At 36.8% G+C, this 24280-nt stretch overlaps 1 protein-coding gene across 6 annotated transcripts in view; it reads left to right on the plus strand.

Moving 5' to 3' along the window:
* PPFIA2 (PPFI scaffold protein A2) overlaps positions 1–24280 on the plus strand; it is a 619889-nt gene that overhangs the window by 155813 nt on the left and 439796 nt on the right. Inside the window, exons 1-3 of one of the 6 annotated variants that reach the window (XM_073327633.2) lie at positions 12919–13350; positions 15230–15307; positions 16033–16136. The exons of 3 other annotated variants lie outside the window; for them this stretch is intronic. Coding sequence is in view for 1 of the 3 variants with exons in the window: in XM_073327630.1 (XP_073183731.1) it covers positions 13270–13350 (81 nt within the window). In the remaining 2 variants the exon portion in view is untranslated. Of the gene's footprint in view, positions 1–12918; positions 13351–15229; positions 15308–16032; positions 16137–24280 lie in introns of those variants that run through there. 2 more of the 6 variants (XM_073327632.2, XM_073327630.1) reach the window with 2 other exon arrangements.

A 24280-nucleotide genomic window follows, 5' to 3' on the forward strand; every position in this document is an offset into this window, starting at 1 on the left:
CATTATTCCCTCAAAGACCTTAAAAAAGGATCATTGACAATCAGTACTGGGGTGGGGGGTGAAGAAATGGCACAACATATTAGAATCTAGAATACTTAGAATATTTAGGTTCCTTTTCAATTCCCAACTTCCAGCTCAGAAAAAATTAACTTCCTACTATACTTGTGTCATAATTTCCTCCCCAGAAAAATATAACATTTGCTGGCTCTGCTGCTTAATAGTTATACATTGGGTTGGCTAGTTCTGTATTTTTATAAGCACTTGTAAGGGAAAATGAAAGTCTGCTGAGTCAAGAGCCGGAACAGCCATTTGCCCTGGGGAGAGCTTTGCCTCTACTTGTCATAGAATCCCATATCTTTGTGGTGTTGGAGGAAAAATGATTTTACAGAATATTAGTACACAAACACTTTCGCTGCAGTTTTGAAAGGGAGAGTGATATTGAAAGGCTAAGGACAACCAGTGAGTAAATAGGATACTTTCTGAAGGTACGGTACATCAGTTCTTCATGACTGCTAACCATTTCTTTAACATTGTGTACACTATGGAAAATGGCATCATTTACTAGATAATATATAAATATTACTTTATACTAAAAAAAATGTACTGATGGGTTGATTGCTTATCTCAACCCTAAATATTAAATTGTAATGCAAGTTTTTGTAGTTTTGCATTGTCTTTAAAAGAGTAAGTGTATTAAGAATGACAAGTCTGAGATTTTTCAAAACTGGTCAATAATTATAGGTGCTTCATTTATTTTATTGAGACCCCTTGAGGCCTAATTTTCAAAGCTGCTGAGCATACGACTCCTACATAAACCAGTGGTAGGTACAGGTGCTGTGCACCTCAGAAAATTAGATGCAAACCATCTTCAGTTATACATGCAAAAAATGAAGGCACCCAAAATTAATGAGCACTTTTGAAAGGTTGGCAGTAAATTATATATATATATTTTAATCTTTTATCTCTTTGTTTTTAACAGTCTTGTGTCAGGTTCCAATTGCTACAAAAACAATAATTATACGCAAATTCAGAATTATTGCTCTAATTATCTACTCAGCTGGTTTCATGCAGTAAAAGCTACTAGAGTAAATCTACTTTTCAGATTTTTATTAGACCATTAGTAGTATTCAGCTTCTTGAGCAATGTGAAGCAGAACATAATTATCCAGTTTTACAAGTTGTTATCCTGGAAATTCATGTTTCTCCAAATTATATTCACTTCTATGTAAATATGATTACCCAGTGTACTTGTCATTATCAAAAACATTTTATGAATTCTTACTCAAATAAGAAAACAAACAGGCTTTCTCTTTCAAAGGTTGACTCATATCCGTAGTCCTTACTCAAGTGAGTACTTCCAGCTTGTCACTGGGATTACTCACATGAGTAAAGGTTCACGGGATTGTATCCAAAGTTGAAATGAATCAGAGGACAACAAAATGCCAGGTAGCAACCTTCACTGCTCATATTATAATAATAGCTATCTTCCAGATGGAGCAGAGCGAGAAGAGAAATGACTAAGACAATTGTCCTTGCACGAGCCTTCCTGCCAGTTTGTACCTCAGAGGCTTACTTTTGCTTCCCTTACTCACGCTGAATAGTAATTTCAACTATTCTGTAAATATTTCTACTGAAGTTAGTGGAAATATTTGTGGAACAAGATACTCCTCACCATAAGAAAGGGTGGCAGAACTATGCCCTTTTTAATACTGTTATCTGGGGTTCTTTCCTGTTGAATGAGAGAAACCTTTTGCAAGGAAGGGGTCAAAAATTTTGGGGGCAAATGAAAATGTTCATTTTCAAATCTATGCCCAGTTTTCCCCTTGCCTTCATCAACCTTTCTGTTGCCCCTGTTATTCTACGGACATTGTTCACATTGGCAGTTCAGTGCATTGTCTTGGTGCTTCTCACGTCTCCTACCCTAAATAACTCTGCTCCTTTTCTCAGGTCATTGTTCCTGAAAGATTCACTATGATTTGGTGGGCCAAGAAAACTCATTCACCTTCAGATCCCTCCTTTAACCTTACTTGTTTCTGTCAACCTTCCATTGCTGGCCTCTGCTCTTGCACTTTTTCCAAACATCATGTACAAAATATTGCAACATATTAACTTATCTTTCTTTAAATCAACTAACTAGATAGATGGACTACAACCATCTTCTTTCAATGTCTTTCACTGTTCCTCAGCCTTCCTCTCATCCTTGGTTTATTGTAATCCCTTGCAGTGTTATGTGTAATTTAGATTCTAGAGTCCTTGGGCAAGTTGTCATTTTGAATTTGCCTATAAAGTGCCAGGCACATCAGTGCCACGGTGTATATTATAAATAATAATTATAATAGTAATTTAAAAGATGTAATTATCATGTAAAACACATCTAAGTGATATGATGCAGGGTGAGATAGCAAGCTGACTGGTTTTATTACTTTTTCACTACCATTTGGGAAGACAGTATTTTATCTTTCTACTGGTTTTGATCCACCAATATTTAATTTAAAGATTACTATAATTTTATTGTGGGTAGTAGTAAATGTATGTTTCAAAACTTAATTTAGTTTACAAATACTCAGATTTTACACTTATTTGTGCTTTTTCATCCTAGAGGATCTTAGGGTTCTTCAGAAAATATATGTCTAGGCACCATAGAAATGCAATCACTTCTGCTGTCAAATGTGACAGCCAGTAGACAAATTGAAAATGCCCATCTTATACAACCCTCATCAACTTAGTATGTGTGTTCTGGATAACTGAAGCCCAACAGTGGGAATGAAGGAAAATTAGATATATTTTAAAACTAGGTAGATATTAGACTAGACTGTTGACTAGATGAGAGATACATCTCTAATTTATCACATCCCTCTCCCCTTCTATTCACTTCCTTCTTTCAGTCTCATATTCAGTCCTACTTCTTTTCTACCCCCTATGCCCGAACTCCCCTTCCCTCCATATTCCCATCCATCTTCTTTTAATTCTCTTGAAAACATTTAGAGCATTAGAGGCTCTGTGAATAACTGAAAGACACTAATCCTTACTCATAACTCTGCTGAAAAAATATTTAGGATTTTTTCTGTATAGGTGTTATTTAGTGCATTAATATCAAATGGCCTTCATACTACTTTCATAACTATGTTGGGGGTTTTTTAACAGTCACTCACTAAGTTGCCGTCACCATCCAACATCTCCAGAATATGATACAAATAGTAACACCATCTTCTCAGTCTCCTAGTGAGTTTCAGTGTGCAATTTTGGTTTATTTAGGACCAAATTGTACTTAGGAGATGGGTATCCATGTTGGAATTAGTTAGGAACTGCGATGTCCCATGGTGAGTACAGCTGTTGGAATGCTTTGTATGGTCCTGGCCAGTGTAGAGAAGACAAAAGACATAGCCCCATCTACTTCTCAAGTCCTTACTCACAGTTCTGGGCAGGCTAGCCCCCAGAGAAGCATTAGCATAGAGCTGTCCCAGTTGTGTTTGGCTGCCAGCTACAGAGCGGCACAAAAAGAGGAGATTTCTTGTGTCCATCTTCCTCTTGAGCACCTATACAAGAGTCAAACAGAGCTCTGAAGGGTAGGAATCTTGTATTTCCTTTAAACTTGTCAATGTCATCAAACTTCAGTTTGAATTTTTAAGCTCAAGTGGGATATATGTTGAATTTATTTGCTTCCACACTGTGTCTGATTCTTGTCAATTGAGGAACTATACACTAGCTAGGCTCTGCAAATTGATATTTAGGTCAGTTCCTGCATTCATAAACTCATTCATGTATTTGAATTGGTGATTCTAAACTTGTTAATTTATGGTGGGGTTTTTGTTGTGCCAAGATTCTGTTTAGTGTAAGAAAAATGGACTGTGGCCATTGCCATCTAGAATGTGTATTAAATGTGTATCATGAAAGCTTGAATTTGATGGGCTGATGAAGGCTCTGACTGCGTGGGTATTCGGAATAATTGCAACAGTTAATGAAATGAAGCACATGTTTCATAAAGCACTAAGAATAAGCAATTATTCTCAGTACACTCACTTTCAAGGTGTTTGAAGGCATGGACTTGCGAGTCTTTATGCTTCAAAGTGCAGCTAACATACAGTATGCAAGGATCTGATATAACTGCACATTTTGTTCAGCTATTACAACTGGATTTATTTTTGTAATCCAATTGTCTTCAGAATTACACAGATACTTAGTTTCAGTTATCTATGAGTGGGTCAAAATAGGGTTTACAATGGAATGCCAGCTTCACGGTGTATTGTGGAGGTACCAGCACTTCCTTGTAATATAAAGAGCCATACAGCAACATTTAACTACAGCAGTATAAAAACATTTTAAATTGCCGAAATAAAGGAGTTTATCTAATGGAAAATATCCATGGCCATTTAGACCATGGATGCTAGCTCATGGCTGACATATCGAGAAGGCTGACATATCCAGAAGAAGAGCTGGCCTGTTTCATAGGGTCCTTGCTTCTAAAAAAAAATCCTTGCACACCTGGAAATGGCAGAGTTGCTTGGTGGAAAGGAGCAAATGACTCCCCTAGGCCGATTCACATTTTTCTAGATCTCTTCTTGTCCCTTCACCTCGTTGGGGTTTGTGAAAGTTCCTACAACCTTGGGCCTGGAATAACCTCATGCAGGAAAGAACAGATCTTGGGCCCAAGTGTGTGTTAAATATTTTTAATATATTCAGTGGGGGTGCATTTCTTATCTCTGATGAGAAAATTCAGCAGCTCTACACCTCATTGCCATTATTTGGAAAATACAACATATCCCCTGGCTGGTGTGATGGAGAAATAGAAATGTTTGTCTTGTTGGATCTTCTTATTTCTGGTCTCCATTTTTTAGAATGGTCACTCAAGTAGACTTTATCATCGGAGCAAACAGCCTCTTTCAAATACTTTCCTGGGCTATTGGGTATTTAGTCACCTACATCAGTGCATCCTCAATATCTATCCCGTGAGGTTGATTTCCATAGAGTGCAGGGCAATTGAATAAACCATGCTTCTGGGAATAGGGGACGGTCACATAATCCCTGTACTGCTACTTTGAGGGAAAAATACTCCTTTACAAAAGTGTACAGTTTAATTGCAGATCTTCCATAAAGCAGCTAGGGATATAAATTTGGGCTAGGAAGAACCCACATTTCTTTTCAAAAAATCCACCAAAATAGTTATGAAAATACTCTAATATCAAGGCCATTTGATATTAATGCACTAAATAACACCTATACAAAAAAAAATCTAAATATTTTTTTCAGCAGAGCTGTGAATAAGGATTACTGTCTTTCAATTATTCATGGTCAGAGCCTCTAGCTCTCTAAATGTTTTAGAGACTTTAGTTTTTGTAGCACTCACAGTTAATATCAGTGTTTTGAGAATACTTAAATGAATAAAGGTGCATTTTAAAGCAGTGCATGGAGATTAGGCACACAATTCACTCTTAACATTGACAGGAGTCTCTGCGCATCTTTCTTGAAGGTGTGCTTACAGAATGCTAGATTTTAAAAAGATGATCTTGAAGGGGTTTTTCACAACTTCACAAAGCAGAAGTGATGTGGTTAATGTTTAACATGAAAGCTATCTGGAAAATGTGCAATGAGTCTCACCATTTCACTGCCTTTGGTAAAAGAAACAAATGTGTTGTGTGGATTGTGAACCTTGGAAAGCACGGGGATGAAAAGACAAAAGAAATTTAAATATTTGGAGAAAATATTGATAACATAATGGCTCATATCAACTATGCATGCAAATTGATACTTTGGAGTTGATCCTGCTACCATTGGCTTGGATGATACTTGGCTTGGGTTCGTATAGTTTAAAAAAAATGGATTGCTTTTTCAAAGTTCCTCAGCTTGACAGGTAAATTCACACCAGTCCTCCATTACTTTGATGTTAATTATTTGCCTTGTTGGCCTTTCACCCCTGACGTGATCTTGGAACTCCTTACATAAAGGCTTTTGTATTAACATTTGTATGATAGGATAAGATAAGTTGCTTAAGGAAACACTACTATACAAGTACATAAGAATGGCCATACTGGGTCAGACCAAAGGTCCATCCAGCCCAGTATCCTGTGTACCAACTGTGGCCAATGCCAGGTGCTCCAGAGGGAGTGAACCTAACAGGTAATGATCAAGTGATCTCTCTCCTGCTATCCATCTCCACCCTCTGACAAACAGAGGCTAGGGACACCATTCCTTACCCATCCTGGCTAATAGCCATTAATGGACTTAACCTCCATGAATTTATCCAGTTCTCTTTTAAACCCTGTTATAGTCCTAGCCTTCACAACCTCCTCAGGCAAGGAGTTCCACAGGTTGACTGTGCGCAATGTGAAGAAGAACTTCCTTTTATTTGTTTTAAATCTGCTGCCCATTAATTTCATTTGGTGACCCCTAGTTCTTATATTATGGGAACAAGTAAATAGCTTTTCCTTATTCACTTTCTCCACACCACTCATGATTTTATATACCTCTATCATAGCCCCCTTAGTCTCCTCTTTTCCAAGCTGAAAAGTCCTAGCCTCTTTAATCTCTCCTCATATGGGACCCGTTCCAAACCCCTAATCATTTTAGTTGCCCTTCTTTGAACCTTTTCTAATGCCAGTGTATCTTTTTTGAGATGAGGAGACCACATCTGTACACAGTATTCAAGATGTGGGCGTACCATGGATTTATATAAGGGCAATAAGATATTCTCCGTCTTATTTTCTATCCCTTTTTTAACATCCTGATTCCTAACATCATGTTAGCATTTTTGACTGCGGCTGCACACTGCATGGACATCTTCACAGAACTATCCACGATGACTCCAAGATCTCTATCCTGATTAGTTGTAGCTAAATTAGCCTCCAGCATATTGTATGTATAGTTGAGATTATTTTTTCCAATGTGCATTACTTTACATTTATCCACATTAAATTTCATTTGCCATTTTGTTGCCCAATCACTTAGTTTTGTGAGATCTTTTTGAAGTTCTTCACGTCTGCTTTGGTCTTAACTATCTTGAGCAGTTTAGTATCATCTGCAAACTTTGCCACCTCACTGTTTACCCCTTTCTCCAGATCATTTATGAATAAGTTGAATAGGATTGGTCCCAGCACTGACCCTTGGGAACACCACTAGTTACCCCTCTCCATTCTGAAAATTTACCATTTATTCCTACCCTTTGTTCCCTGTCTTTTAACCAGTTCTCAATCCATGAAAAGATCTTCCCTCTTATCCCATGACAACTTAATTTAAGTAGGGGAAATAGTTGTTTAAAATATTTTTGGAAATAGACTTGGCTATAAGCAAGAGGTCTAGTGAGGCCTGGCAGTTAGCATGGCCATTATTATAAGGTAGGATGAGTGTTTGACTTAGGTAATAAGGTTATAAGGGCTTTTTGCAATGTGTGCAGTGGGGATAAACACATAAACTACAAAAGAACAAAATATGGTTGAAATAGGGGATTTTTGGAATTTGTAACCATGAGGTTAACTGCATTAGCGTGTTGGAAATATCGGGAAATGTATTGATGCAAACAGCTTATGTCAGCAATAAGGCCCAAGTTATGGTTCCACAAAATGCCACTCATGGACAGTGGGCCAGGAGGTAATTCAAATATAGTCACTAGACAGGTGTGGGTCTAACTGCTAGCGGGTTCATCAGGATGATAAGATAGAGACAGCCTAGATCATCACATCCCATTTATGATGATCCCTGCTTACAGTTTCCTTCTATCTTTGTTTCCAACAGTCTCCATGGTGTTGTGAGTATGCTAGTATTGGGGACTGTTACTTTCTGTATATCTATTGTCTGTATGCTAATGCTTATGTTTGGAATTATTTGGATGTTAATTACAGTTTTTAAGTTTCTGTGTGTGGCTCAACAATCTCATACTTCATAATAAATTTTACATTGCTGCCTGGTAAAGAACCTGTTATCAGTGACTTGTGCAATTTGCACTCCAAATTAATCAAAGGCTACAAAATGTATGAAATAAATACTTAGAAAATTAAAGGGTGTGCATATGCAAAAATGTAAGGCATCAATGGAGAAGCTTTTTTATTAATTGCCAAATGTGGGTAGCTTGTTAAACATGTTAGCTCTTGTATGGCATATTCCTTGCCAGAATAGGTAGAGAACAGCAATGGAAAAACAGATGTTTTGAGTTAAGATTTAAATCACTAGTTTTTTATCAAATTAGACCTGTAATTATCCAGAAACATGCACTTTGTATCACATGTTGCTATCATTTTAACCCTTAACATAGGAAACCATTTAGAAGAAACTGCCTTTTGTCGATAAAAACAATGTTCTTTGTTTTATTCTTTGTCTAATGCATAGTCCTGTGTTTCATTGCAAAATGGTGTTTTGAAGATGAGGTTTTCTTTAACATAAAAATTAAGTTGCAGTTAAATCTAGTGTGACATATACTCATAGCAATGCACAAAACGAGGTATTATTTTGGATCCTTAAAAAGGCCATTACTGTCCTTCTGCCAGCCTGGGACTAAGATGCTGCAGCTTCAAGACTGATCAGGGGAGATCTGGATGGACAACCCTGACTGATCAGTGCAGTGGGGAACAATCTCCATCATAGTCAACTGAAATTCATCAGAGTGGGAAATAAGCAGGGGTCCCCAGGTTTTGGTTAGAGGAAGAAAGGGATAAGTCAGGCAGCTTTCTAGGCCATGAGGAATAGGTGGTAACAAGGGGAAGCTTCAGGAATCCAGCCTTCGGAGGGGAAGACCTAAGTTAGACTTGCAGACTGTCAATGTAGATACAGGAGTCCCAACAAGAAAAGTCCTTAGAGGCTTTCTTGCAGCATCCTCTGAGAAACCTGTTAAGAGTCAGGAGGAGCCAGGGACCTGACTTAGGACTTGTTTAGATTGTCCAAAGGTGAAAAGCTTCAGCTTCAGCCCAGAAACCAGGGAGGAAAAGACTCTTGGCATGGGCATAAAAATTCTGTGGAAGAAAGCTATTGACGTTACCTCAATTTTTCACTTCTGGGGGAGGGCCTTTCTCCAAAATGTTTTGCTGGCTGTAAAGATAAACAGCAGAGGAGACAGAGAGTAGAGTTTGAATCGGCTTTGCACGACAGTGCTCAGTACTCTCCACATATGCCAGCCGATTAGTGGGAGGGTGATATTTCAGTGAACTCTCTGAAGTCTGCTCTAGCACAGTATAGAAGCCAGTCAAAGGAAGAACGCCAGCAAGACACTAAAGTAAGCATTGTGGAGGTGACTTTGACTTTCTTGTTTGTTTTTAAGGGGTTACAAGAAAGAATGTTTTTGACTGTACTGAAAGAAGCTGACCCTCTGGAGCTGTGGGGAATGTTTCTGTCTCTCCCCCACCCCTAACCTTCAGTGCAAAATTATCCCACTACCCTAAAGTTTAATGGTGCTTGTAATGGTAGGGTTTGAACACAAGGAGCTCCAACTCTCAGAATTGGGAGGATGATCATCAGTGGAGAGACACTTGATCTCAACAGATATGGCCTATAAAGGAAGAGTTTATAGTCTGTGAAGGACTTCTGTTATTAGAGTGTGCTCCCTCCAGAGGAGTTGATTGATCAATGGTGTTCAAGCGGGTCTAGGTCTCAAAAAGGTTACCTCACTATTTGCCAGAAATGTCGTAAGTGTTATTTGCCTAACCATTGTTTAGTGCATCTTTTATTGAATTCCACGACCTGCTAATTTGGATTTTTTTTACTTTATCTTTGTCAGACCACAAATGAAAATTCCTTTTCTTTTAATGACATTTGCATGTGAGATCCATTCCCGGCCAGATCCAATAAGATATGAGGGCTGGTATCCAGCGTTTGTCAGGCCCACAAAGGAATGCTGCTACTTAAAGAATGTTACTGTTCTAAAGGTTTGGGATGTCATAGCCCTGGCTACCAAATTTCAGTGCACCAGTATTTGTTGAGGAGTAGCTTTTTAAACTTTGGCTTGGTTTATGAAAAAGTGATGTAGATTCGCAAAGTGTAGTTCAAAAAGTGGTCAACAAAATAAACGATTCATATAAACTAGCCTGAGACAAAATAGTAGTTATTTTTTAAAGCTGAGTTTTGAAACATGCATTTTGTTCTGTCAGGGAGATCCTGGGTGGAGATCAAACTTAGGTTTTTTCCTGCTGAGATTGGGGTGAGGGGATGGAATATATAGCCCTTTGGTACCCCTCTGGCACAGTTAGAGTTTTGGAACTCTACTTAGACTTCGATAAGGCATTTGACTGAGTACTGCATAGCATTCTGATTTTAAAAAATACCATCATAAAAATCGAAGTAGCACATCTTAAATGGATTCAAAACTGGCTAATTGATTGAGCTCAAAAAGTAGTTGTAAATGAAGAATTATCTACCATAGGGCTGTTTCCAGTGGCATCCCTCTGTTCAATATAACAGTTATCTGGAAGAAACGATAAAATCATTACTGTTAAAATTTGCAGATGAAACAAAGATTACTGGAGTAGTAGATATGAAGGACAGATCAGTTCTACAGAGTTATCTGGCTGACTTTGTGAGGTGGGCTCATTTGAACAACACTTTAAAATACTCAAATGCAATCTCATACATCCAGGTACAAAGAATGTAGGTCACACTTAAAGGGTGAGGGACTGTATTTTAGAAAAGCAATGATGCTAGGAAAGCAAGGTCATGCGGGTTATGGTAGATAACCAGCTGAAAATAAGCTCCCAGTGCAATGTTGTAGCTAAGAGAGCAAATACGATCCTTGGATTTACAAACAGGGGAATACTGAACAGAAGTAGGGCAGTGCCAAGACCACTGGATAGGGCATTAGTGAAACTGCTACGAGAGCACTGTGTTTGGTTCTCATGCCAGACTTTAAAAGGATGTTGACAAATTGATCAAGGTTCAGAAATGAGCTACAAGAATTACTTGGAGTCTGAAAACCTGCCTCACAGTCAAAGACTAAAGTAACTCAATCTATTTAGTTGCTCCAAGGGAAATTTGAGAGGTGAGTGGATCATGGTATAGAAGTAGCTTGGTGGGAAGAAGATCTCTGATAGTAAAGGGAGCTTTACTGTAGCAGAAATACACATAATGAGATCCAGTGGCTGGAAACTGACACTCTACAAATTCAGACTAGAAATAAAATGCAATTTATTTAAGAGTGGGGATAATTATCCATTGGAACAATTTATCAACAGGATGCGGTCTTGAAGTATTTAGATCAAGATTGTGGATGTCTCTCTAAAAGGTATGCTCTATCTTAAACAGAAGATATAGACTTTTGGAATTACTAGGTGAAATTCTATGGCCTATGTATGCAGGAGGTCAGATTTATACAATCATACTAGTCCCTTTAGTCTTCAAATCTACACAAAATGCTGTTTATTCATGAAACTGTGGGGAAATAGCAGCAGATGTTTGTTTGGATGATTATAAAGCAACAAAATAGTAGCTCAGAATGAAAGTTTCCCTACTGAGATTACCAAAGATCTGGAGTTTCTACTTTTGCCAGCTGAGTGACCCAAATGCATAACCCCATGCCTAGTCCTTCTTTCCAGAATAAAGGGGGAAAAATAGACTGTACAGCTTCTATACTCTATTTCTTAAGCAAAGACTTATGAGTAGCTTTTGCAAGCTTCAGTACAAGAATGGGTCGAAATAACAATTCTAGTTTAATTATGGCCACTTCTGAGTAGAGTTAAAAGGGAGTCGTTGGAAAGACTTGGAACAAAGGGGGAATTTGGTTTACAAAATATCGTTATGGGACGCATCATACCATAATGTGGACAGCAGCAGAGGTCAGCATGCAAATTTAAAGAAAAGGGCATCTGTGTATATGTGGGAATATATGCCCTCTATTAACCATTATAAAAGCAGAGGAACTATATTATATTGAGTTGCTTTAAAACATTAAGATTATTCAGAATGAAATGCAGAAAGAGAATAAGAACCAAGCTGGCAGCCTGGCAGCTTCTTAGTTTTTTGACAGATTCCATTTTTAAATTTGTATTTCTTAAGCTCTTTCTCATTTTTAAAATTTTGTATAAAGGTAACATGCTTGATAGAACATAAAGGCTCTATCTTTCTAGCTGTGTTCTATTTTCCATCCTTTCCTCAAACCCCACCTTTGAATTATGTGTAAATGGAACATTTCTTTTTTCTGTTAAAAGGTGCCAGGTCATTTGAATATAATCTTTTATTGCCTTCCTGTCGCCTGAATAATCGGTGTGTGAACAAGTAACATAATGAATCCTTGTTGCCTGTTCAGCATAGATGTTTGCAAGTATCATTTTGTGATCTTAAAAAAAAGGAATGGATTTATTCTTAAGAAATATCTCCAAGAAATGTCTATACAGTGTATGTTCACCTGTAGATCAGTTTTACAATCAATAGTTCGTGTTATGAATTATGAAAATGAGATGTCGTCGTTTCTGTAGAACGGCTTTGAGAAAAACGTGAAGACTGAGGAAAAATGTAAAATAATTTCACCCTTATAATTAGTATTGCTTTTGAAGCCATTTCTAAAGATAAGGGACAAATAATGGGAAAAGAAGTCTGTGTTGCATTAACCGTTAATTAAACTGACTTTATTTCTGTATCCCTGTCTTTCATTATGTTCTCAGTCTATAGGAGATAAGCCACAAATTTGTTTGGACATTTTTTTTTTTCACATGAAGAGCAACACGTTTTTTTTTTTTTCAGCTGGGTAAAAAGACAATGCAAAAATCATATATAAATGTTTAAAATAAAACAATGGTCAGCAAAAAGTAAGAATTAATATGGTTGTTAATAACTGAAATGATAAAATAATCACTGTTATCAAACATAGCTATAAACAGAATCTCAGACATGCTCCAGGTTAGTCAGAAGAGGTCCTCTGCATTACACTGTGCTTGCTTGCTTGAAATGAAACTGTGTTATTGGTTAACTGGGATGCTTAGCATAATCACTTTGCTAGGCTGTGGTGGAGGGAGGTGATTATCACTGGGAACAGATGGGCAGGTCCAAAGCATTGCCAGATTCTGCCCAAGCTCCGTTTACTGTAGTTCTAGCTTTCGTTTCTTCAACAATTCTCATTTTTATTCGTCCTGCATGTTCTAAAGAACTAGCTGCACTCAAAGGTCAGTGACTGAAGACCTTACAGTACAGCTCACAAATGTAGGAGTGGGGAATTCAAAATGCTGTCACTCTGTATGTGAATGGATGAAGCAGATTTCATTTCATACAGTTGCCTCCCTAAATATATGAAGGATTTATCTGTAAGCTTAGCACTCTACTCTGCGTCTGTATCTCCTTGTGGATTGTATTGTGTCTGTGATCAGAAATGATTTTCTCAGATATGAACACTGTCTCTGGCTCCCCTAAGGTGCATCCTCCTAATGGGACCCGATTTTATACTTTTCAGGTAAGTGTATTTAATAACATCGGTTATCTGGAAGTTAAAATGTAGGTAAACTTTGAATAAGAGTAAGCTAAATAGGATAAGAAACCTGTGTGTTAATTGCTGTTTATTTGGGGAAGAAGAGATGTAAGAAATTAGTATTGTCACAAATCAGTTTACTTACTTTGTCTGTAATTGAAGGTGGAGTTGCATTGGGTATGTTTTTATTATTGAATATTTTCAGTAATATTATCCTTCTCAGGTTCAGTGGATTTTGTAATTTCGTAGCCAGAGCTGCATTAGTGTTCGCATTTAGTAAATAATAGACACTTTCTTGGCATCATCACAAATTTCAAATTGTAAAATTCAAAAGTATTTTTGAAACTTTATGTAATGTACCCATCCTGATAGAGACATGTTTTTAATATTCTAAATGTAGGTTAATGCTGTCTGGCCTTCAATGTGATTCATTTGGAGAGTAGTAATATGTGAGCAATAGACAGCGCTGCAGGAATCTATTGTTAGGACTATTAAGGGTTTCAGTGTGCAGCCAACTTTCACCTTATGCAGGTGAATAGTCTTCTGTGCTATAGCTAAAGGTAAGAAATTACTGACAAAACTGTGATATGTTTGATGTAAAAATCTCTTATCCCTAACCTATTTCAAAAAAATGAAATCTTTAATGCCTTCAATCTAGAAAACTAGGTAATCCCACATTAAGGCTCGACAAAAGTGCACCCTACAGCACTCTGGCCCTGAATAACAATTCAAACCCATCATGACTTAAACTGACTATCTCTTTCAGCTCAGCTTTAAAACAAATATCTCCATGCTTAAATATGTGTATCAGTCTTCATTTGGCAATTACTATTCAGGATTCGAGAATAGCACCTTAAATGTATAACAAACTGAGTACATTCCCAGAACAATCAATATGATGATACAAAGTTTATACTAAAATACTTAGCACCCGATGCATTTATTACATCTATTGAACTTGAAAGAACTTCTGTATACATTTTTTAGTTCATATTCCTTTCCTCTATTAAGTTATTATTTTTAATCATGCCATCCTTACACTGATATCTACTGATAGTTGAGGGCTGTGCTGAAACAGTGTGTGTCTACCTCACAGCAGATATCTGCTGATCCTGGCAATGATTCAGAGACATGAGTGCCCCAGGGCTGTTTTTCTGCAGAATGACTACTTTTTCCACACACTGAGATCTAAACATTCTTTACAGTCTCCTGCAGCTGGGATCTTTTACACAACTCTTGGCATCAGGTATTCTTTCTGAGCCTCTTAAACTGAAAGGGTCAGTATAGTCAACATGCTCAGTCATGGCTGTTTCATCATGTGTTATTTTTTGACCATAGAGCCTCTGATAGCAACTTGATAGAAGGCTGTTTTATGTAGGTTTATGTTATGGTTAGAATAAATACCCAGGCTATAGCATTCATTTTCACATGAACAAAAATGTCTCTCAAGAACTACTTTATTTATCCATAGGATTTTGGGGTGAGATTGCATAATCTAAAGGAAGAAATTAACTAATTAGGGATGCTAAGTGAGCAATATAACACTGACTGATCTTGGAAAATGAAACTGCTATTAACAGGATAGGTTGTCTGTGTACTAATGCATCTGGGTGCCATTGGGAGACCATTTTTTTAAAAAAAGACCCCAAATTATATCTTTCTTCCTATAGTATAGTTAGTATACTATAGTATAGTATATAGTTCCTATATTTTCTTGCCATGTGCTTTGAACCTGATGTTATATAGTGAAAACAATATGTATAGTTTTAAAAAGTAAATAAAAAAATAAAATATATGTAAAGCACCCCCTCTCTTCTTCAAATCTCACCTCAGAGCCCACTCACTTCTTTCGCTTTGGTTCTAGCTTTGACTTCCATTCCTGTGCTGTCTACTCTTTTCCTCCTGTCCTACTTCAACCTGTATTTTAAAAAGATAAGAATTGGTAAGATTTGCTTAATAATGAATCTGTGTTTGTTTAATCCCTAGTCCCACCTTTTGTTACCTTCTCTTTTTTCCCCCCTGTTAGCTACATATTTTTATACTTGTCTAATTTAGATAGTAAAGTCTTTGAGACCATCTCTTATTGTAATATTTGTAAAGTGCCATACAAAGTTAAGGCACTATATAAGGGCTCTGGAAACTCGTATACATGTACTTAGTTTTAGGAACATGAATAGTACTGCTGAAGGCATTGGGATTACAGACATGCTTAAAGTTAAACCCACGAGGAAAAGTTTGCAGCACCAGTCCTAAACTGTGGTTATTAATAACAGAGCTGTTAAAATAGCTTCACTGACTCAGAATCTCAGCACGTAATATTATCCGTATATTCCTACAACTGTATTAAAAGAAACGAAGCCTGTGCACAAATCATATATTTGTTAAATACTTTTAAACTGAAATTCTTAGGAAATAAGACATATTTAGACACTGCAGGCCAATGAGTCATAGTTGCCTTGTATAAATGTAGCTAGCATAGCTCAGCCATTGGGCAGAGCCAAAACCACTAGAGATCTGTGTAAAAGATTTTGGGGAAAACATTTACCAGATTTTTAATTAAATGCTATGAATGATCAACTTAATTTAATACGGGTTAAAATACAGAGGGCTGAGTTATGCTTTTTCTTCATTTAATACTCAGATGTCTTTCAATTTTTGCTAAAATAGCACTTCAGGAAAGATGAAGGATAAGACTTGGAATCAACTTCTCCTCAACAACTGAAATGTTTAAATACGCATCAAAGGAGAGGAGATTATGAAGTGTGCCATAAGTATGCAAATTCACATAAATTTTTTGCATGATTTATTTTAAGCAGGTTATGCTAATGTAGACATTTTCTCTCAAATGAATTGCAGTGTTTATGAAATTAAATTTCCATATGTAACATGAACTGGAATGAACAAACTTAGCCTTTATTTATTTATTTATTTCAAAAAGTCATATTTATGGCATATCATACACTTGATGTCCTGGTCACCCAGTGTTCAGGAAAAGTATTACACAGGTATTAGAAAACAGTATTTAGACATCCATGGACTCTTTAGAGACCCTGAAAATATCGGTCACTATATTCTTCAACTCAGGAGAATCATCTTGAACTTCTGATAGTGTTAAATTTTGATCTGGGCTGCTGTATTTGCTGAACTGCTTGTTATCATCAAAACAAGTCTCTGGGCTTTGATCCTTAGAGTATACTCGATCAAAGCAATTAAAACAGAAGACTACTCTGAGATGAGGTTATATAAAGGAGTTACATAAATGCTGTATGACAGTAACAATTAATTGGGATTATACCATTTTAATAAAGATTTATTTTAATAAAAACAAATAAAATGCAGATTTTTAGGCTTCTGTATATCAATGAATCATTATTTCACCTTATTTGCGTGGGCATGAATATATTTAGCTTCTTTTATGTAAAACTTGGTATACTTGTGTAGCTGTGTAAAACAAGGCAGATATTCCTTTTTCTTTTCTTTTTAATTTTTCTTTTGCCTTGTATAGGAAGATACCCTTGCTGCTGCTGTACATGGATGATTTAATTTGCCATCAGTCCTTGAAATAAGAATTTATCTTTAATGTAACTTATAAATGTCAAAGTCCAAATATTACTAACATTAAATTCCTCTTTGGCTGGTATATGCATTCCACTGTCTGCACAATGTATTGAATTTCATTGTAATACAATGATTATGTGCATAATGTGATGATGGGGGTCAGCATGGCTTAAGCAAGGTAGTATTTCTAACTATGTTTTTCATCATGCAATAGGATGCACCTTATGAGATGCAAAATTATATTTTACCCAAGTTTTAAAAAATATTCTGGAGGGATATCTCAAAAGTAGCTGAACTTTCAAACTTCAAATTTGCTTTGTAAATAGGGCACAAAGCTTCTGTGCTTTGCTAAGCTGAAAAAACACTGGTTGTAAAAAATGTATGTATATGTCAATGTATATTCACTATATGCAGTCAAAATTCTTGCCTTTTTGTGAAATCGGAAGTCTTTGCTAAGAAATTGTCCAATCTAAATTTTCATAACTTTAAAACTATGGAATCTTTTATCTTTGGACTTGTCTTGAAGTTTGTCTCAACAAAATCTATCAACAAACCAAATATGAGATCTTTATGTTTGGTATCTTTGCATAAGAAAAATGATTTCCATAATGATGGTACCATCAGAAATACTTATTAAAAATTGTCTTGTAATTTTCAGTTATTAAGGTAATATCATGTCATGTTAAGTACAATTCTGAGTGCTGGCCAGAGAGTATTTGAACCACCCCAAGTGGAATTTACGAAATAATTCTGCACTAGAGAGAGAAACCTTCCTTGAGTTCTCCAGTGCACAGAGCTATGCATGTCTGCTAGATACATCTAGGTCCTTAGCCTTCAAATCAGTACTGTGTAGCAATGAATTATTAACACATTAAAACTATCTCATGAAATGAAGAACTTAGTTTTTATTTTTATTTTATTTGTATGTGAAGTGTTATGGTGACAAAAAAGTCATAATACTTATTAGTAAACAATACTTATATATAACCTATCACTAAAATCCTATTGTGCTTTTATAGTCTGAACTAAAAACAAGTAAGCAAGAATGACAAAAATATATTGGTAGATACTGTGGACATGTGGCTAAGGTTATATGAAAAATATTATTATTTAAGGAATGGTATGTGATTTCTAGATGGCAATAGCTGAAGTGAGGAAAGTTAAAGCCGTATATTTATCCTGACATTACATTTCATTTTTATTATCATTATTAATTATTCTTCTTATTATCATTATGAGTGCTTCACTCACCATCCTTAAAGTTCTCCTTAATACACATTTTGTGTGTGGAAAAAGTAGTAAATGACTCAAAATGCTCCTTCTGTAACAGAGGACTTACCTATCTTTGAGCAGGAGGTTCCTGCTTTGAGCAGGGGGTTAGACTAGATGACCTCTTGAGGTCCCTTCCAACCCTGATATTCTATGATTCTATGATCTTATTAAAATTTGTAATGGCTTTCACTTACTATGAACCACTTTTCACCTTAGGTTATATGTGTGGGTGTGTGTATGTGTATACATACACACATATATAACCTAAGGTTGTATTCAAAATATATTTATTAAACCCTCAGTTTTCTTTTATTACTTAAAGTACTTATATAAATGCCTTACACAATCACTTGACATCAGAGGCAAGGTCTTGAAACATTTTTAGTACCATTGAAAAATCCTCTGTGTTTGCATAGTATGTTGTATTGTAGTGATAGGGCCTCATTCTCCTTTGCTCTGCACATTGTATCATTTGTACCAGTGCAAAGTGCGTTTAAAATGCTACTAAATCTGATCAGTAGACTTTGTGAAAAAGTGAATAACTACACAATGTGCAAGACATGAGAAAATCAGAGGATGTTGTCTACTCTGAGGTGTCCATGGACTGGTCTACAGAAGGTTTCTAGAGCTGATTTCCCTCTGCTCCTTTGTGTACTACCCTTGACCTGAATGTACAGGCAGTTCCTCCAGGGAGTCTGTTCTTCTCTGAATGTTATACCTTGTCATAAATATAAAGGGAAGGGTAAACCCCTTTAAAATCCCTCCTGGCCAGAGGAAAAATCCTCTCACCTGTAAAGGGTTAAGAAGCTAAAGGTAACCTCGCTGGCACCTGACCAAAATGACCAATGAGGAGACAAGATACTTTCAAAAGCTGGGAGGATGGAGAAAAACAAAGGGTCTGGGTCTGTCTGTGTGATGCTTTTGCCGGGGACAGAACAGGAATGGAGTCTTAGAACTTAGTAAGTAATCTAGCTAGGTATGTGTTAGATTATGATTTCTTTAAATGGCTGAGAAAATAGCTGTGCTGAATAGAATGAATATTTCTGTCTGTGTGTCTTTTTTGTAACTTAAGGTTTTGCCAACACATTCTCTATGTTTTGAATCTAATTACCCTGTAAGGTATTCACCATCCTGATTTTACAGAGGTGATTCTTTTTTACTTCTGTTAAAAGTCTTCTTGTAAGGAAACTGAATGCTTTTTCATTGTTCTAAGATCCAAGGGTTTGGTTCTGTGGTCACCTATGCAAATTGATAAGGATTTTTACCAAACCTTCCCCAGGAAGTGGGGTGCAAGGGTTGGGAGGATTTTGGGGGGAAAAGATGTTTCCAAACTACGTTTTTTCAGGAACCCAGATAAAGTTTGGTGGTGGCAGTGGAAGTCCAAGGGCAAAGGGTAAAATAGTTTGTACCTTGGGGAAGTTTTAACCTAAGCTGGTAAAAGTAAGCTTAGGAGGTTTTCATGCAGGTCCCCACATATGTACCCTAGAGTTCAGAGTGGGGAAGGAACCTTGACATACCGAAATAAATATCTTCCTTATTACTGAACCCTGGATCATTTCTCCTTACTGATACAACAATGCTCTTAATTCGACAAGTTCAGTCATATTTGTGATTTTCATGTTGTGCGTTAAAATCCTAAGGGCATGTTCAATGTGAAAGTCACAAGTCCATAGCATCCTGGTGACTGTTGGATAGCTTAGTGCTCTTAAATATGAAATAAAAGTCCTGTTGTACCAAGTGCCAAGGGAGTGACTGCTTTGGTTTGCAGAAGTTTGTGGTGCAGATGAGTGGGGCTCCTACTGGACTTGAAAACTGCCTGAAACCCAGTTAGTAAATGCAAGCAGTACCAGTGGCAGCAAAGCTGCTGCATAGCTGTGGGGCATTTTCAAAGAGATACAGCATTTGAACTATGTCAAGGAGAGGATAACAGTGATGGACTAGTCAGAATTTAAGTTATATCCTGAAGCTGAATGTAGCAAAGTAATTTAGAAATCTGGGCAGAGTCACAGCAAGGACACAATCATGAAGTGATTTGCCTTGTAATTAAAATGCAAATATTCAATAGCAATATAAGTGGCTTTTGTATGACCTGGAAGGTAGAAGATTTATGGTGGGGCAAATATGTTTGCAGGCTTTTTTTTAACCCACAACAGCTGACAAATAGTTGGGGGTGGAAGACTGTTTCAAGTTATAATTCTTAAAGGATGCCCCTTGCAGTCATTTATCACTTCCTTTTGTGGTCTGTATTCTTTTTTATTATTCTTCTGCAGAGAACAAAAGCCAGACATTTCTGCTGAAATAAGGACATGTTAAACACAGTGTTGTCATGCTTATATATAATTTCTCCCCATGTGAGTCTCCCTGGAAAAGAAGATAGAAATAAAGTGTTTTCTGCATACAAACAATTACGCAAACGGAGACAAAACCATATAGAATTCTGAATGAATAATGTATAAACGTTTTTATACATTGAAACGAAGTATGAAAAAGAAACTTAGACTGTTAGCAGAAGTTTGGTTTTCTTCACAATGGGCCAGATCCTCAGCTGTTGTAAATCACTGATATCAAAGCAGCTGTGCCATTTTATACAAGCTGAGGATCAGACACTTTGATTCCAATAAGAATAATCAATGTTGGCTTGAACCCAGTGACATTTTATTAGTATTTTTAACAATACCATAGAATTAGTATAATAATACAGTGGTATTGAAGGCTATATTTAGTTAACCCTCAAATTTCTTTACCATTTTTTCAGTGGAGCTGCTTTGCCCCCTGCAGAACTTGTAGAAGACATGGCACTCAGACCAAGCATTCCTCTGAGGTCCGTGACATATAGTCACAGAGGATAGCCATGAAAAAGTCCTGTGCCTGTACCCTGGTTTTTGGCTCTCTTCTTGCTTCTTGTCAAGAATGGTGCAGCCAGAATCTGCCTCTCCAGCTGCTGCTCCCATTCTATTTAAAAATCAATGGCACTATCTGGCTACAAATTATCATTGTATCTTTTCCAGTCATTCAATAAAATGGTCTAAATCTTTTTATGGGACTTGCTGCTCTGTATGCAATGCACTAGGAAACTTGACTGACTAACAGACCGAAGAATGCTGAACATTCAGTGACATATACTGATTACTTTGGACAATCCAAGAGAATAGCTAATGTATGATCAATTATAGATCAAATTTGCATATTCCTATGGCCTGAAACATATACCCCTAGCAAGGAAGAAACGGCAAGCATCATGATTCTAAACTAATGAGATGATTTTATGGTTAAGAATGGAGACTGGAAAACACAGTAGTATTTTTGCTTTAGTAAGTAGTTAAAAGGCACATGTGTGTATGGAAATCTCCCAGTTGAAGGGATTTATTCTATTAGATTGTTTTATATCTTTCATCCTTAGATTGCTTTATCTTAAATCCCACTATGTACTTTGGCAGCAAGAAACAGTAAGAAAGAAAGGTGTGCAAGGATTATCAGCTCTGAAATTCAGTCAGAGGAGACGGATCATTTTGAGTCGGAATTCAATAGCCAAACAAACTTTACATTTTGTTTTTGCTTATTTTGCCAGAATAGCTTTATCCACACACCACAACACTTTTCAAGCTGAGTAGTAACCAACAGGAGCTGTCAGTGTAGTTTCCTGCAGATAATTGCTGGGATCCAAACAGAGAGACTGTTAACGGCCAGGTTGTCGCCCACTCTGCATGCCTGCGCTGGGGCATAAGGAGGCATAAAGCACCCCCTTATTCCTCTGCCCCAGCAGCACAAGGAGGAAAGCAGGCTTTGCAGAGCTATTATTCTCTCCTCCCAGGCAGGTGGGGCAAGAGGGGGAAGTGAGCAGTAGGAGAAGCCTTGGCATTGTCTCCATTCCTCCTAACATGTTAGGCCCTGCATCTGCGCCAGGGTGCATACATGGTTCCAGATGTTGGGCTATAGTTAAGGTACATCCCTCCTGAAGTTAGCTGGCAACTGGGAGGCTAACTGTGACTTGAAATGGGCATTTGTTTTCATTTATGAGAATTTGAGGAAGGAAAGAAAGAAAGAGACCTGGAGCAAGGGAGTGCTAATGTTCTGCAGAAAACATTGGGACTTGAATGCGGCAGTACTGTCCCAATTTGTGTCATTTTGGTAATGTTTGCTCACTCCACTCAGCTGATGGTAAGATGTATTCCAGTGGTGTGGGAACCAGGGCAGGACTTGGGTAATAAACCATCCTTATGGGAGAAAATTAGAGAGCACATGGAGGAGAAATATAGGCTCAGTGTAATGTTTGTTAAAGGGCAAAGCATAACCCATTGGAGTGAGAAATGCAGATCAGATGAGTTTCTATGGATCTCGGCACTGAATGTCTCATGTAAATTGTCAGGATAATTTGTGGGGAAGTAGCTCCTCTTCCTTGATGGATAATTTTAGCCATCTTGCTATGAATGCTATTGAACCTTTTCCCTCACCATCTAGAGGAAGAATACTAAAGGAGAATTAACATTACTATTCCTTTGTATGTTTCATATGTCTTGAACACTTGCCTCAGCTCTGCGGTGTGCTACTGCTTCTCCAGACTATATTTCAGCCTGAAGCAAATGGAGGCCAGTACCATCTCTTGGGATCTCTGGTAGAGCTTTTTGGGTTGGTATGAATTTGGTTTAGAAGACTTTGTCCAAGTGCAAGCTGCAGAATTTTTTCCACAGAGCTCCAGTTTAAGAATTTTTTTTCAGCAAGGTGATTGTGATGAGAGAACATGGTTCTATTGTCTGGTAATCTTGAGGAATCAACTGTAAAGACTTAAATGGGATGCTAGAATCACTAATTCTGTTCCTCACTAGTGGGAATACTGAATCTCCATATATTTGAAGAAAAATAGTGTTCTGGTGTCCAGTCTAGAGGATAAAACAAACATATACAAAACACTCCTAACCATGCATTTTAAAAAAAAAAGGTACATGGAATTTACATGTACTTACTTTGCTTATATAATGCTCTTTTCTGTCTCGTGTATGTAGGCTGAAAGCTGTTCAGGTCAGAGGGACAGTTTCTTACTTGGGCATTTGTACAGCATCAAGCACAATGAGGCCTTGATAGCCTGTGATCCTCTATGCATTACAATAATAAGAATGATAACTGGAGTTGGGTGATGTATTTTTAGGTAGAGCTGGTGGAAACTCAGAATTTCTGGTTCCTGGAAAATTTCAAAATTTGGGTTTGGTCTGAACTGGAACAGAAACAGATATTTTTGAAATTTCCCACAAATCAGAATTACTGAAAAAAATAGTTTTGGATTTCTGAAATCTTATTTTGAATTTTATTTTTTCATTTTTTCATTTTTCATTCATTCATAACTTGTCAGTGGTAGAAGTAGTGCATATTATATGTCTAAATATAATATAATAGATGAAATATTTCTCCTCTTTTTATTTTAAAACTGTGAAGGGCAGCTGCTAGTTAGTACTGTGAAAGATTATTTAGAAAGTGTTATATTTTCTAGATCAGTGTCTGTGTTGTAAACCCAGTTTGATACTTTGACATAAAATAATAGACTATCTTAACTATTATGAAATGTAAAAATATAAAAATGAAAATAAAAATATTGACACAATTTGGGAATTCTGAAAAACAATTATTTTTTATTTTAATTTTTTTCCCTGATAGAATGTTTGTCAAAATTACATATTTTCTGAAATGTTTGAATTTGTCAAAAGCAGCATTTTTCATCAATAAGTGTTTTGACAAAAAAAATTAAACTCTAATCTTGAGGCATAACAGAAATGTATCCTTTTTCTTTTAGCTGTTTCAGGGAGAGGTTTGCTATCCAGAGATCTCTCTAACTGGAACAGAAATTGAGCACATGCAGAGTGGTTTCCAGAAACCTTTAAATGTTTGGTGGTTGTTCACCTGTCTGGTGATGAAAAAGAAGTCTTGTAATGAGTGATTCACGTCTTCTGAATTGCCTTAGTTCAGATTTAAATACTGGGTTTTTTCACTGGTGGTTGGTTTGTGAATGTGTTGGTTTTTAGTAATTTGTGTTTGTAGAAAAATTTATAGGTTTCATTAAAGGCTACATGTTTCTCAAATAGTGGGATGGTGTTTT

This window comes from Lepidochelys kempii, chromosome 1 (genome assembly GCF_965140285.1).
Source record: "Lepidochelys kempii isolate rLepKem1 chromosome 1, rLepKem1.hap1, whole genome shotgun sequence".
In the NCBI taxonomy this organism is placed as follows: domain Eukaryota; kingdom Metazoa; phylum Chordata; order Testudines; family Cheloniidae; genus Lepidochelys; species Lepidochelys kempii.